The sequence below is a fragment of the Plecotus auritus genome (assembly GCF_963455305.1).
Source record: "Plecotus auritus genome assembly, chromosome: 5".
NCBI lineage: Eukaryota > Metazoa > Chordata > Mammalia > Chiroptera > Vespertilionidae > Plecotus > Plecotus auritus.
The window spans coordinates 34589226-34601863 of NC_137776.1; the positions used below are offsets into that span (position 1 = coordinate 34589226).

The following is a 12638-nucleotide window of genomic DNA, read 5'->3' on the forward strand; positions in this document are numbered from 1 at the left end:
GACACCACGAACCTCAGTTCTGTGGCAGTGAATGACATGTGAAGGCCAGGTGTACACCAACCCTCCCAGGTCACTGCCGCTCCCCTGTGCACCGCGGCAGCAGCCTGGCAGCGGGGGATTGCGATGGTATCTCTGGATGGTGTCTGTTATATCTGAAGCTCTGCAAGTGTCACACTCACCATTGTAATGAATAATTGAAGGGAGATAAAAGTGGAGGTGCCTGGGGTTTGGGTGGGCCTTAGGAACATTCTCATCAGAGCATGAACAATTCAGTTCCTCTCTCGTTCAGTATCACAGGCATTCTTACTTATTCTTTCTCTTTCTTTTCCTTTTTTACCATAAAGAGACTCAGGATTGTACAACCTGTTGGAAAATGGCATCCCAGGACTGGTGTGACCATGGCGATCAGGTTGAAAGCTGAAATGCAGTTTTAAAAACATGCCAAATGCCATTCTTGTGTTAGAACAGTAACATAGCAGATTGATTTTTGTTTTTGTTTCTGCGTTGGGCTCAGAGGATGCAAGAGTATGATGTTGTGAAAGGGTAACTTCTGGATTACTTAAAATTATCCATGAAAGTCAATAATAAAAATAACATTGGGTCAATTTCTCCCCCAACCAACAGACTGCGTTTTCTAATGCTTTATTTACATTTTGATAGTGTATTAATATAGTAAAAATGACAATGTATTCCTTCACAAAGAGGTATTTGTATTAGAGAGCACATGTTTAAGTTTAAGGATTGTGCTCTCAGGCCAGCCAGTTTGGGTTTGAATCCTATTCTCCTCAACTTATCAGCTGTGTGACTTGGGGGAAGTTACTTGACCTCTCTGTGCCCTGGTTTCCTCATTTGGTTAAGTAGGAAAATAATAATTCATAGAACTCGTGGGGGGATTGAGGGTTGATACAAAAGAGTGTCACACAGTGCCTGGCACACAGTAGGCCTTACATAAAAGACATAGCTGTTATTTATTCTTGGCAGTAGGATGCTGTTCCTGGCCTGATGATGATGTGTTTCATGTGCTGGCAGGATGAACTGTCTCGTTCATAGATTCAAGTTGTGATCAGAGAAGAATACTAAGCCAAAACTGCCTCTTAAGCACCTGTCAATTTCATGCTTGTGTTTTACAAAGATTCAGTTACAAGTTCTGAAGGCATTTGATTGAAGCTTGAGATGAGGAAGGCATTGGTGTTGTTTGCAGCTTCTGGGTTAGCCCAGTGGCTCTCTGGTTGGAGTCCCCTGACCAGCAGTACCAGCAGCCCCTGGAACGTGTTAGAGACGCAAAGTCCGCAGTCCACCCCACAGCTTCCGGGTACCTCAGGTGGGACCAGCCTTCTGAGTTTTAATGAGGCCTCTGGTGGCTCAGTGTGTAGAGCGAACACGGGTTTCTCTGGGTGGGGAACTGGAGAAGCTGTCAGTCTTTAGTTTGGCACATGCCCGGGTTGTGGGTTCGATCCCCAGTGTGGGGCGTGCAGGAGACAGCCCATCAATGATTCTCTCTCATTATTGATGTTTCTATCTCTCTCTCTCCCTTCCTCTCTGAAGTCAATAAAAATATATTAAAAACAAAAAAAGGAAGCAAGGGGGTGATGGTCTCACTCAAGGTCACAGGGTTAGTGGCTGAACCCAAACTCTCTCTAAAGCCAGAGCTCTTAACCACTAGGATTTCTTGCCTCCTGCGTCTTTCCCTATTCATAATGAACCATAATCTTTCCATTTCATTACAGTGCATCCCGTTCATGGCACTGTCCTCCTACTTCTTATGGGTGAAATTTTAGGTTATTGATGGAAATTTAGGTTATTTCCAATTGTCTCCACTATAAATAACAGCAGCGACCATCTTTTGAGTAAGACGTTGTAAAGGATGCCTGTGCTTATAATTAGTCAAGGTGAATACCGACTGGCCTCCGAAAACCAATCAGAAGCTCATGCCCAGGTGTCGGCAATGTCAGGACCAGCAGCTTGCTGCTCATCTACACACTTTCCCGTGTCTCACTTGATTGGAATGTGATCAGAAAGCAAAATTGCCCTTTCCCCACTGCAGCGAAAGAAGCAGCGTCTTCCTTTCAGGCAAATAAAATCATTTCCTGCCTGGTGTGCCCTACTTAGAAGCAATTTGCTGTATGGGGTTCATAGTGAAGACCCTGCAGGATTGATTTGCGGTTTTACAATAATGTATGTAAAGCACCAATTAATACCCTTGGCTTCTCTTCAAAATGCCTGGGGAGAGAAGTAAAAGGAGCATCATTGTTTTAAACAGCCAGGACCGCCCTTTCCCAGGGAGGTTTAAAGAAACTTCCAGTCCCTGTGGGTGGGAGAGTTGAAGGCTGGCTTGGGGCGGCAGGCGATCTGGACACAGGAGTCAGGCTCATGTGGCCAGGAGCTCAGGAACTGCGTGGCTGAGCGTGGGTCTCAGTCCTTTCCGTATTGAGGATGGGGAATTAGTCTACAAACCAAAGGAGGATTTGGAGGGTGTGAGGGTTTTTATTCCTTTAAACTAGTCACTAAGTATTTGTGCAGAGCTACCAGGTGCAGTGTGCCAGCCTCGGGAAGGTAGTGCCAAACAAGATCCACCTGGTCCCTGACTTCAGCAAGCTGACGGGCCACAGGGCTTATGAAACAAATCTGAGTGGTCACAGCAGGTGGGGAGAAGGTCACTGGGCCCCTGAGCCAGCCTGGGCATCACAGGGGACCTCCCTGAAGAAGTGATTCGTGAGAGGATGAGCAGGAGATAACCAGGAGAGGGTCTGGGAAGAGGTGGGGGGACTGAGGATGAGAAAGGTGGGGCCCATGTAAGGAGCAGGCCCATGGGAGAGGCAGGGTGGGTGAAGGAAGTGGAGGTGACAAAGGGGTACTGGGCCTCTGGGGAGCTGGTGCCAGGAGAGTTTGGGGTAATGGGGGTGTACAGGATGGCTGATACCTTTGTTCTAGAAACGTCCTGTTCACTGTGTCTGTGGACAGCACAGGGATGTGGTGGGTTTGGTTTGCGGCCTGGGATATGGGTTTTGGGAGACAGGGACAAAGGGTCTGAGTGGGAGGGCCAGGTCTGAGCGTGAGGAGTGGAGGCAGCCCTGGGGTGTCTTTACGGGAGCTGAGGCTCCTGTGATGCCCAGGTACAGCCTGCACCCCAGCCTGGGAGGGCATTGCCAGCGTCACTGGGGCCCACGGGCCACTTTGAGTCTCAGGGGGACCAGAAAGGGTAGGCTGGCCCTCAGGCCCTCCCCCCCCTCCCCCTCACATCTGCAAGGTCCTTCTCTCCCTTCACTTGCAGGTGTCAGGGCCAGGATTCCTCCCCCCCACCTGACAGCCCTATCCTCTGGCTGATACAAGCTGCTAGTTACAGTTGGTTCTGTAAGTTCTCTTTACTCCAAATCCATGAACCTAGAAGTAGCTATTTTGAAGCCACAGTGTGTGGTGGTCTGTGATGCGCATCACACTGAGGAAAGGGAGCCCCAAGAAGGTTGCCCTCGGCAGGAGGGGCCAGAGACCCACAGAAGGACAAAGGACAGAGACCAAGCTGGGTCCAGGGATGAAGATGAGGGAGGGAGAGGAGCAGAGACAGAGCTACAATTGCCCCGCGGGGCTGGGGGCCGAGACTGGGCACTCAGCAAAGGGTGGAGAGGAGAGGGCAGAGGGATGGGCTGTGATAAAACTTTCAAGGAAGCCACTTTCCTGCCTGTGACCCAAACTCAGAACCTCCCACCCCCATTGTCCACAGGAGAACAGATGTCTTTCGAGGGTGCCAGGCTCAGCATGAGGAGCAGAAGGAACGGCACGTTGGACAGTACGCGGACCCTATACTCCAGCATGTCCCGGAGCACGGACGTGTCCTACAGCGAGAGTGTGAGTCTGGGGGCGCACAGCGTCCCACAGCGAGAGCATGAGTCTGGGGGCGCCCAGCCGCCGGTGCCCTCCTGTCAGAAAGCATCACTTTGGCACTCAGGATTCTTTGGGGACCGATGCCCCTTCTTTAGAAAGATGACATCTCATTATGTAGTATTTTGTCCTGTGGGTTATTTTTGTTGAATGGAGAAGCATTTTCTTTTCTGTGTTGTTTCTCATGCAATCCTTTGTAACCTTAGTAAGTTGTTGAATAATGTGTTTCTTAACCGACTTTTATGAACATGTAAATGCTAACCTTTTAATACTCAGCTTAATATTCAGTGCTTAGTGTTCTTGCTTGCAGCCCTGTTGGTTCACCTCAGAAACGATTCTTGATTCTAAGTCCTTTTCTTTTACTGTAAGGCTGGGCCTTGGTTTCTTCTTGCCAAAGCTTCTCACCTGTTCCCAGCCAGCGGCCACGCGGCCCTCAGGTTGCACAGACACGCCCGTCGTTGCTATTGGATGAGCCGGCTCCGGTGGGGGTGCCGGAGAAGGCTCTCTCCCACGTGCTGGGCACATGGCTGCAGTTCCATGGGCTGACCTGGGACATATCAGGGAGCTATAGGAAAACAGAGGAGCAGGCGGGCGCTCCCTGGCCCCTCCCCACACCAGGTGCCTTCTTCGATGTTGCCCCTGGTCTCACCTGGTCCTGTGAGGAACACACAGGGGACAGGGACGTGGTGGCCTCTGCCGTGCTGTCCTCTCCAGCCCTTCTGGATGGAAGCTGACTCAGGTGTTGGTGCACCATGGACCTTGTTCCAGGAGAGGGACTGTCCCTGCCCCCCGTTTTTGTGGTGCATGTCTGGTGATGGCCTCTCTGGGGGTGAGGAGTCAGGGCTGGCGTTGGTGCCAGCAGCCTGACTTGGGAGGACTACCTTGTGTGACAGTCTGAGAACTCCAGCTGCCAGTGCCCGGGGACCTGAGGGCAGTGGGTTTGGGTTGCCAAGCCCCTCTTTCCCAGGGCAGGACAGCTCCTGAACCCCACGACCCACTGCCAGGCATTCTGAGCTTGCAGGTCATTCACGGGACAAGCCTCCCTCTCTCTCCACAAGGGACTCTTTCTAGGGATGCGACCTTGCTGGCAGCAGTGGACAGTGTTCCAGAGTGGTCCTACCACTTTGCTCACCCACCCACAGAGGGCACGAGCCCGCTGCCTTGCCCTTCACCCACTTTCCGTGTCCCTCGCTTGTTAATGCTTCTGACCTGGTGGGTGTGCCATGGGATGTCACTGTGGTCTCCCTTCAGACTTGCCTCATGGCTGTGGGGTTGAGTTTCTGTTCACACATTTATGGGGTGTTTGTGTGTCTTCTTTACTAAATGCCTGCTCAAGTCTTTGCTACTTTCCCATTCGGTTGTGTCTCTCACTCTTAGTAATTTATAGTTCTTCATATATGCTGTTTGCCAATCCCATGATTAATACATGTTGCAAGTATCTCCTCCTACTTTGAGGAGTGTAGGTATTTTTGAACTATTTTTCATCTGTTTCCAAAGTTTGCTTCTGACAATTAAAGGGAAGCTTGTGGCTTACACAGTCTTTTGGTTGCTTGTCAGAATTAGGTCACCGATACCATACCACCTTATCGCTGGGGGGATGGACAGAGCTTTTGGAATATATCTGCTTTTGAAAAGCAAGCATAAGAGGACTAGAATTGGCAATACTGTATTATTTATGCTGAACTATCAACAAATGCTTAAATTCCCCTGGTAGCCTTAGAGATGGAAAAACATAATTTGTATATACACTGAGTGGCCAGATTATTATGATCTCTGAACTCATAATAATCTGGTCACTCAGTGTATATCCTATATAATAAAATGCTAATATGCAAATTGTCCCCTCGACCAGGAGTTCGACCAGCAGGCAGGCCGGCCAACCGCCCATGTCCCCTTCCCCTGGCCAGGCTGGCCAGACCCCACCCATGTACGAATTCATGCACCGGGCCTCTAATATATATATAGTGGCCAGATTATTATGCGTTCAGAGATCATAATAATCTGGCCACTCAGTGTATATATTATGACTTTCTTACAAGATAACTCCAAGTAATTTTTAGAAAAATTTGCATTTAGTTATAAAAATTTAAACAAATGCCTCTTTTTACAAACTCTGTGCACTCTAAAAGCATGAACGGATGAGGATGCTATGAATATGTAGTAAAAAGTCTTAGAACCTTTGAAGTAGGCGCAGGTCATTTCAGTATTCATTAGTCACAGCAGGGGGAGGATAAATTGGTAATGTGCTGTCCAATGTTCTTTCTCCAAAGGACTTGGTGAATTTTATTGAAGCAAATTTTAAGAAACGGGAGTGTGTCTTCTTTACCAAAGACTCTAAGGCCACGTAAGCAACTGTTTTCCCTCCGTTTTTGCTTCCATGTTCGAACGTAAATTATTAACTACCGTTTCAACAAACAAACAAATGATCACTAGTCCATTATTGAAGTTGTCTCCATCTTGCAGTTCTCAGAAATGGTGCACGAGCATGAAGAATTTGGCAAGTAGCTTGAAGTTGGTCCCTGGAGCGAAATTATTTTGTTATATATTTTTAGCTTTGGCAATCATTAGTAAAGGCTCCAAGAGAGGCTGTGGCTCCCTTCAGCACTCCCACAAGCCTGGGAACCCCTCTCCCCCTCAGAGGCCTGTGGCAATGCATGTTGCCATTTTGTAGTGGTTGGCAGGTGACATTGGGCATGTGCTTGCGTGCAGTCGGACTGGCTCTATGTCAGGCCTTCCCTTCTAATTGGGTGTTCATCTACTGTGAGTCTCCCGTGTGCTGGAGCATCGAGGCTGGGTTACCAAAGCCTTGGGAGCAGCCCCCAGCAGCTCTGCCCGAGGGAGGTCCTCCATGGATGTTAGCCAATGAGCGAGTGAGCAAGTGGATTTCCTGCCGATCTGTCCCACAGAAGATGCATATGGACCCCAGTGCACAGTGTGGTCCCACCTCCCTCTCCTCTAGTTCCCCTCTGCCTTTTCTCTTCTACCTGCTGAAGAAGAGTCTAGCTGTTAACTGCTGGAGAGTTGCTGCTGTAGTTTATAATTAAAGCACTGACTCTCTGCTGAGCGGAGGTAGGAACAGAGGAGGGTGTAAGGACAAGCAAGAGCAGGGGCATTAGAATCAGCTCAAGTCCACCCTTGGCCTGGCTGCCTGCTCACTGCATGGCCTTGAGCCAATTATTCTCTTTTCTGAACTGAAATCTCTTATCCTAAAATGCTAGCAAAGTATTCGTCATGGGTGTGGTAAGGATTCAGTGGGGTAACACATAAACACCTAGTATAGTGCCTCAGAGTATAAAAGGTTCTTAATAAATGAGTGTTCTTACTTTGTGTGAAGTAGAAGATGAGCATCAGAAAAACTGAGGCTCTCTCTTTGGTCACTGGTATGAGCTTACTCATCAATGTCATTCCGCTCAGGGAAAATGTGTGCAAGTGTGGCTATGCCCAGAGCCAGCACATCGAAGGCACCCAGATCAACCACAATGAGAAATGGAATTACAAGAAACACACCAAGGAGTTTCCGACTGATGCCTTTGGGGATATTCAGTTTGAGACTCTGGGGAAGAAAGGGAAGGTAAGCAATGGTTTTCTACCCTCACTAGCTAATATAGCAATTATTTAGGATAAAAACTCGGGCTACTTCGAGTTACCTTGAACTGTCCAATAGTATGGAGGTGGGAGATGGGTGGTCAGTCCAAAAACTATCACAGAAAAAGAGAAACCTTATCTATAATAATAAAAGCATAATATGCTAATTAGACTAGACATCCTTCTGGATGTCCTTCTGGACCAAGCCGGGGCTGCGAGGGAAGCCCGGGTCCCGGGTGCCAGAGAGAAGCCGGTGCCAGAAGCCGGGAGAAGGAAGGCCTACTCTTGCACGAATTTCATGCATCGGGTCTCTAGTAAAAGTATAAAAGCTATGGTTAGATTATGTGCAACTGGAAAGTTGGCCTTGCAAGAAAGGCCTTTGGAACCTCAGATGATGACCGGCTTCGCACCCAGTGGCCTGTCTGCACACTGCAGGCACTCCTGTGACACCCAGGCTGACTCTCACTGCTGCAAGAGGATTGATGAACACTTCCGTGAATTGTCCTGTTTCATTTGGCATATGGCATTCTTGAATATGCATATGGCCCTGAATAAGGTCTACACACACCCACTACACACCCCACCCACTTTGCAGGTTCTTACATGGGGTTTTACAGCAAACTTAAATGATCATTAACAGTGTCTCCTCAAATCCTCCCATTTCCTCTATCTCAATGACAGAACCACTCACAGGTGGCTGAAAGCCTGGGCCTTGACTCCCTCCATCCACCCCCCCACTCCCACCCCAAGCCCTGTCCTTGCAGCCCTGGAAGGTGACCCAGCTCCCTGCACTGCTGTCTCTTCCCAGGATCTCTGCCCTGGATGGGCCAGCACTGTGTCTAGCCTCCCACAGCTCCCCCTCCCTCAGCCTTGTTCCTCAGTCTGTAGTCATCTCTATCCCTGAAGGAAACCCTAAAACATAAACTAAACTCCACCCATGTCTGCTCTGCTGAAAACACTGCACAGGTGCCCTTAAGATAAAGTCCCAAGTCTTCCAGCTGGCTTGGAGGGCCCTTTGGTGGCACCCTCATGCCCCCAGTCTGCTGCTCTCCTTCCACTTCCCCGTGGGGACCCTCCTTAGCTGGGTCCCGTAGGAGCAGGTAAGCCCGGGGATCCCTGGTGGTCAGGAGAACACGTGCCCACTGTGACGCTTTCCCTCTTCCCACAGTATATCCGATTGTCCTGCGACACTGACGCGGAAATCCTGTACGAGCTGCTGACCCAGCACTGGCACCTGAAAACGCCCAACCTTGTGATTTCTGTGACCGGAGGTGCCAAAAACTTCGCCCTGAAGCCACGCATGCGTAAGATCTTCAGCCGCCTGATTTACATCGCTCAGTCCAAAGGTGCGCTCGTCTTTGGGGACAGAACGGAATTCTCATATGCAGTTTGTGCACAGAATCCAGATGCTCTAGAATTAGATAATTAATCATTCTCTTGTAAAAAGCGAGGACATTAAATGAATGGACAGGGAGCTCTGGCAGGTGTGGGGGTGCTGTGGTTCACAAACTAACTTTACAATCAGTGTTAAGGTGCTTCCTTGTGGGTAATTTAATGTTTTCTTTAAACATCTAAGCTTTCATTTTCTTATTTCTACATAAAAAATTTTACCCAGAATATTCTGAAAAATCAAAATTTATTTATTTGCTCTTTATATCAAGGATGGACTTTTGGAAATAGCAGTCCATAACCACCAGATTTGATGGAGATCAAAACAAATAACTGGGGCTTTACTACTTGAAATATTAGCTTAGCATTTTTTATTTTTAAAAAACATTTTTATTGATTTTTAGAGAGAGGAAAGAAGAGGGAGAGAGAAAGAGAGACATCGATGGCTGCCCCCCATGCCTGCTATGAGGGATCGAGCCTGCAACCTCGGCATGCGCCCTGACCGGGAATCGAACCAGCAACCTTTTGGTGCATGGGATGATGCCCAACCAACTGAGCCACACTGGCCAGCGCAGCATTGTTTTCTTTTTAACTTTTTATTATGAAAATTCCTTCAGAAGAATTAGAACAATACAATGAATGTCTATAACTCTTCACTTAGACTCACCAATTGTTAACATTTTCCCACAATTCTCTTTCCATAAATATCTACATATTATAATATTTTTGGAATCATCTGAGAGTAAGTCGTAGGCATCATGACAAAACCCCTGGCCTGGAACATCTACTGAGGTGACGTGAGGGGCCAGAGCTGGGAAGTCAGTCATCTGCCTGCACTCTGCGTGGGCCATGTGGAGTGCTACTTCACTTCCCATGGCCTCATTTGAAAGGGGAATGTGGCCAACTGTGAGCACAGGACGGGAACCTTACTCAGAGCCAGCTGAGCCTTTGCTTTCTCCCTCATTGATAGGCGCTTGGATTCTCACTGGAGGCACCCATTATGGCCTGATGAAGTTCATCGGGGAGGTGGTGAGAGACAACACCATCAGCAGGAATTCAGAGGAGAACATTGTGGCCATTGGAATAGCGGCTTGGGGCATGGTCTCCAACAGGGACACACTCATCAGGAATTGTGATGTTGAGGTATGGGCGGGATGGGAGGAGGTCTGTGAGGTCACATGGGAGAAAGATCAGGGTGTGGGGCTCTGGCCTGAACGTTGGTGCTCTGTGATGGCGTTAACTCATGGGAAAGTTGGCCTTGCAAGAAAGGCGTTTGGAACCTCAGGAATTAAAAGCAAGGATGACATAATCTAAGAATTCCTGGGAAGGAGCTGCCAATGGATGTGTTCAGTTCATTAAAATCTGTTCCCATCAGCCCTGACTGGTGTCTCAATTGGTTGGAACATTGTCTTGTATGCCAAAAACTTTCAGGTTTGATTCCCAATCAGGGCACATACCTAAGTTGTGGGTTAGATCTTCAGTTGGGCACATATGAGAGGTAACCGATCAATGTTTCTCTCTCTCTCCCCCACACATTCCTTCCATTCTCTCTAAAAAAATCAATTAAAAAAAAATCCTCAGGTGAGGATTAACACAACAACAACAACAAATTCATTTTCTAATCCCTAAACTCTGGCACAGGTCTTTCCATATGATAGATTGTAAGCAAATATATATTTGTGCATATCAATGTCTACCTCTACCTGTATACAGGTACACACACAAATACATATGTATGTGTATCTGTGTATATGTGTGTGAATATGTATGTGTGTGTCTGAATGTGTATATATACATATGTGTGTGTGTGTGTATATATATATATATATATATATATATATATATATATACTATGTGCTATCCTTTTCTGAATGCTATCAATTTCAATGAATTTACTCAAAAGAGCACAGGTGTTGGAACAAATACTGGATTGGGAAGCTGACCTTTGCACTGTCACTGGTCACTTATGTGATAAAAGGCAAGTGACCCAACCATTTTGAACCTTCATTTCTTTATACTAAAATGAAGGCCTATACTATAAGATCTCTAAGATGTTCTGAACTTAAGAATCTGGGAAGAGGTATCAATGTAGCTGAACGCAAAAGGTTCGCCTTCAGAGGAACCTATAAATATATCATCACACATCTTGGCTGACAAACAGAATCTCAAAGACAACCTTCTGTGTGCTTTCCAGGGCTACTTTTCAGCTCAGTACATTATGGATGACTTCAAGAGGGACCCTCTGTACATTCTGGACAATAATCACACCCATCTGCTCCTGGTGGACAACGGCTGCCATGGACATCCCACAGTGGAGGCGAAGCTCCGGAATCAGCTGGAAAAGTACATCTCTGAGCGCACCATTCAAGGTCAGGACTCAGGGAGCGGGACACTGGACAAACATACTAACAAGAGCAGCAGCAGTAGCATCAACAACAGTAGCGACCAGTTATTGAGTGAAGCATGGTGAACCCACCCGATTAATCTCCTATTCCCAAAGAAGAGCTGTTATTTCTCTTCTTTCTTCAACATATTAGGAGTGCTTTGCCAGGATCACTGTGATAGGTACCCTTCAACAGGCTGGAGCAATGACAAATGCTGCCTTGTCCCCCTCTAGTGTGTTAGGATAGAAAGCCTGCTGTCTCTTCTGCTAGACATCCATTCAGAATAAATAAAATCCCTGATGGCAAATACGAGCTCATAAAACAGTGTCATTAGCTGGCACAGAAATGATAAAAACCAACCTGCTGGTTTAATAGTTGAGTGGTTTACTTCTTTGCATCGTGGCCACTTCTATGTAAAAGAGCCACCTAATAAGGGGAGAATGCAGAATTTATTTGCCATGGAAAATGAACTACTCTCTTTCTTCCTGTTGTTGAGATGTGTTCTGTTGTGGAACCAGATTTGCTCGTGATGTAGTGATCTATTTCATAACAGGGAACTGCTGGAGATGTTCTTAGCTTTACACTTTCATCAATGGGACATACAAGAAGGAAAGACATTTCTATATGCAATGCTCTCCCTTGAGAGAATAAATAGTTAATGCAAATTTTTCACCAGCTCAGAAAAGCATAGGATATGCAAATGAGTGAGTGTTTTTATTGTGAGGATAAACTTGAACCTGGCCTAATATGTGTTAGCAAAAGTAAATCATTTACAGACTTTAGCATTTTAAATACCAGTGACAAATTGCAGCATGACCTGCATCATGCTGTTAGCAGCTTAAGACACAAAGACACATCTAGCATGATGAAGGAATAAATAGTGAAGTCCGTGCGGTTTATAGCCATCACCCCACACCTAGGGCTCACAGGGAAGAAGCTCCTAGTCCTACTCTTCCTGGTCATAGGTGTCCTTTTATTTTTTTAAAAATAAAGAATAGGTATTGTTTATTTGGTTAAAATATTTTATGTGTATCATTATTTTCAAATGTGGGGTTGTGACCAAAATGTAGATGGTCATTAAGAATTTATCAAATAGATTATTGTACACTGAGTATTTCTAATGAGTCCCAAAGTAAGTTTTACGTTCATGTTTTACAGATTCCAACTATGGTGGCAAGGTCCCCATTGTGTGCTTTGCCCAAGGAGGCGGAAGAGAGACTTTAAAAGTGAGTCTTGGTTTGGTTTTCTAGAAGATTGGTTAACAAGCTCACTCATCTAATTTGTATTTTCAGGGTTTGGGGACTCACCTAATCTAACCTGACTATTTTCATTAGGGCAAGTCAGTCGCATCTTTCCCACCACACAGTGTTTCCCTACCAGGCTTGGGTTGTCTCCTCAGCTAAG

At 46.8% G+C, this 12638-nt stretch overlaps 1 protein-coding gene across 1 annotated transcript in view; it reads left to right on the forward strand.

The window, feature by feature from the left end:
- Positions 1-3726: 3726 nt before the first annotated feature.
- The window catches only part of TRPM8 (transient receptor potential cation channel subfamily M member 8), a gene marked incomplete at both ends in the record, with an annotated part of 56775 nt that continues 47863 nt past the window's right edge, over positions 3727-12638 (forward strand). Inside the window, 7 exons of the mRNA XM_080670132.1 lie at positions 3727-3843; positions 6147-6220; positions 7291-7447; positions 8630-8807; positions 9821-9993; positions 11045-11219; positions 12393-12460. Of these exons, the coding sequence (XP_080526258.1) occupies positions 3727-3843; positions 6147-6220; positions 7291-7447; positions 8630-8807; positions 9821-9993; positions 11045-11219; positions 12393-12460 (942 nt within the window). The remainder of the gene's footprint in view (positions 3844-6146; positions 6221-7290; positions 7448-8629; positions 8808-9820; positions 9994-11044; positions 11220-12392; positions 12461-12638) is intronic.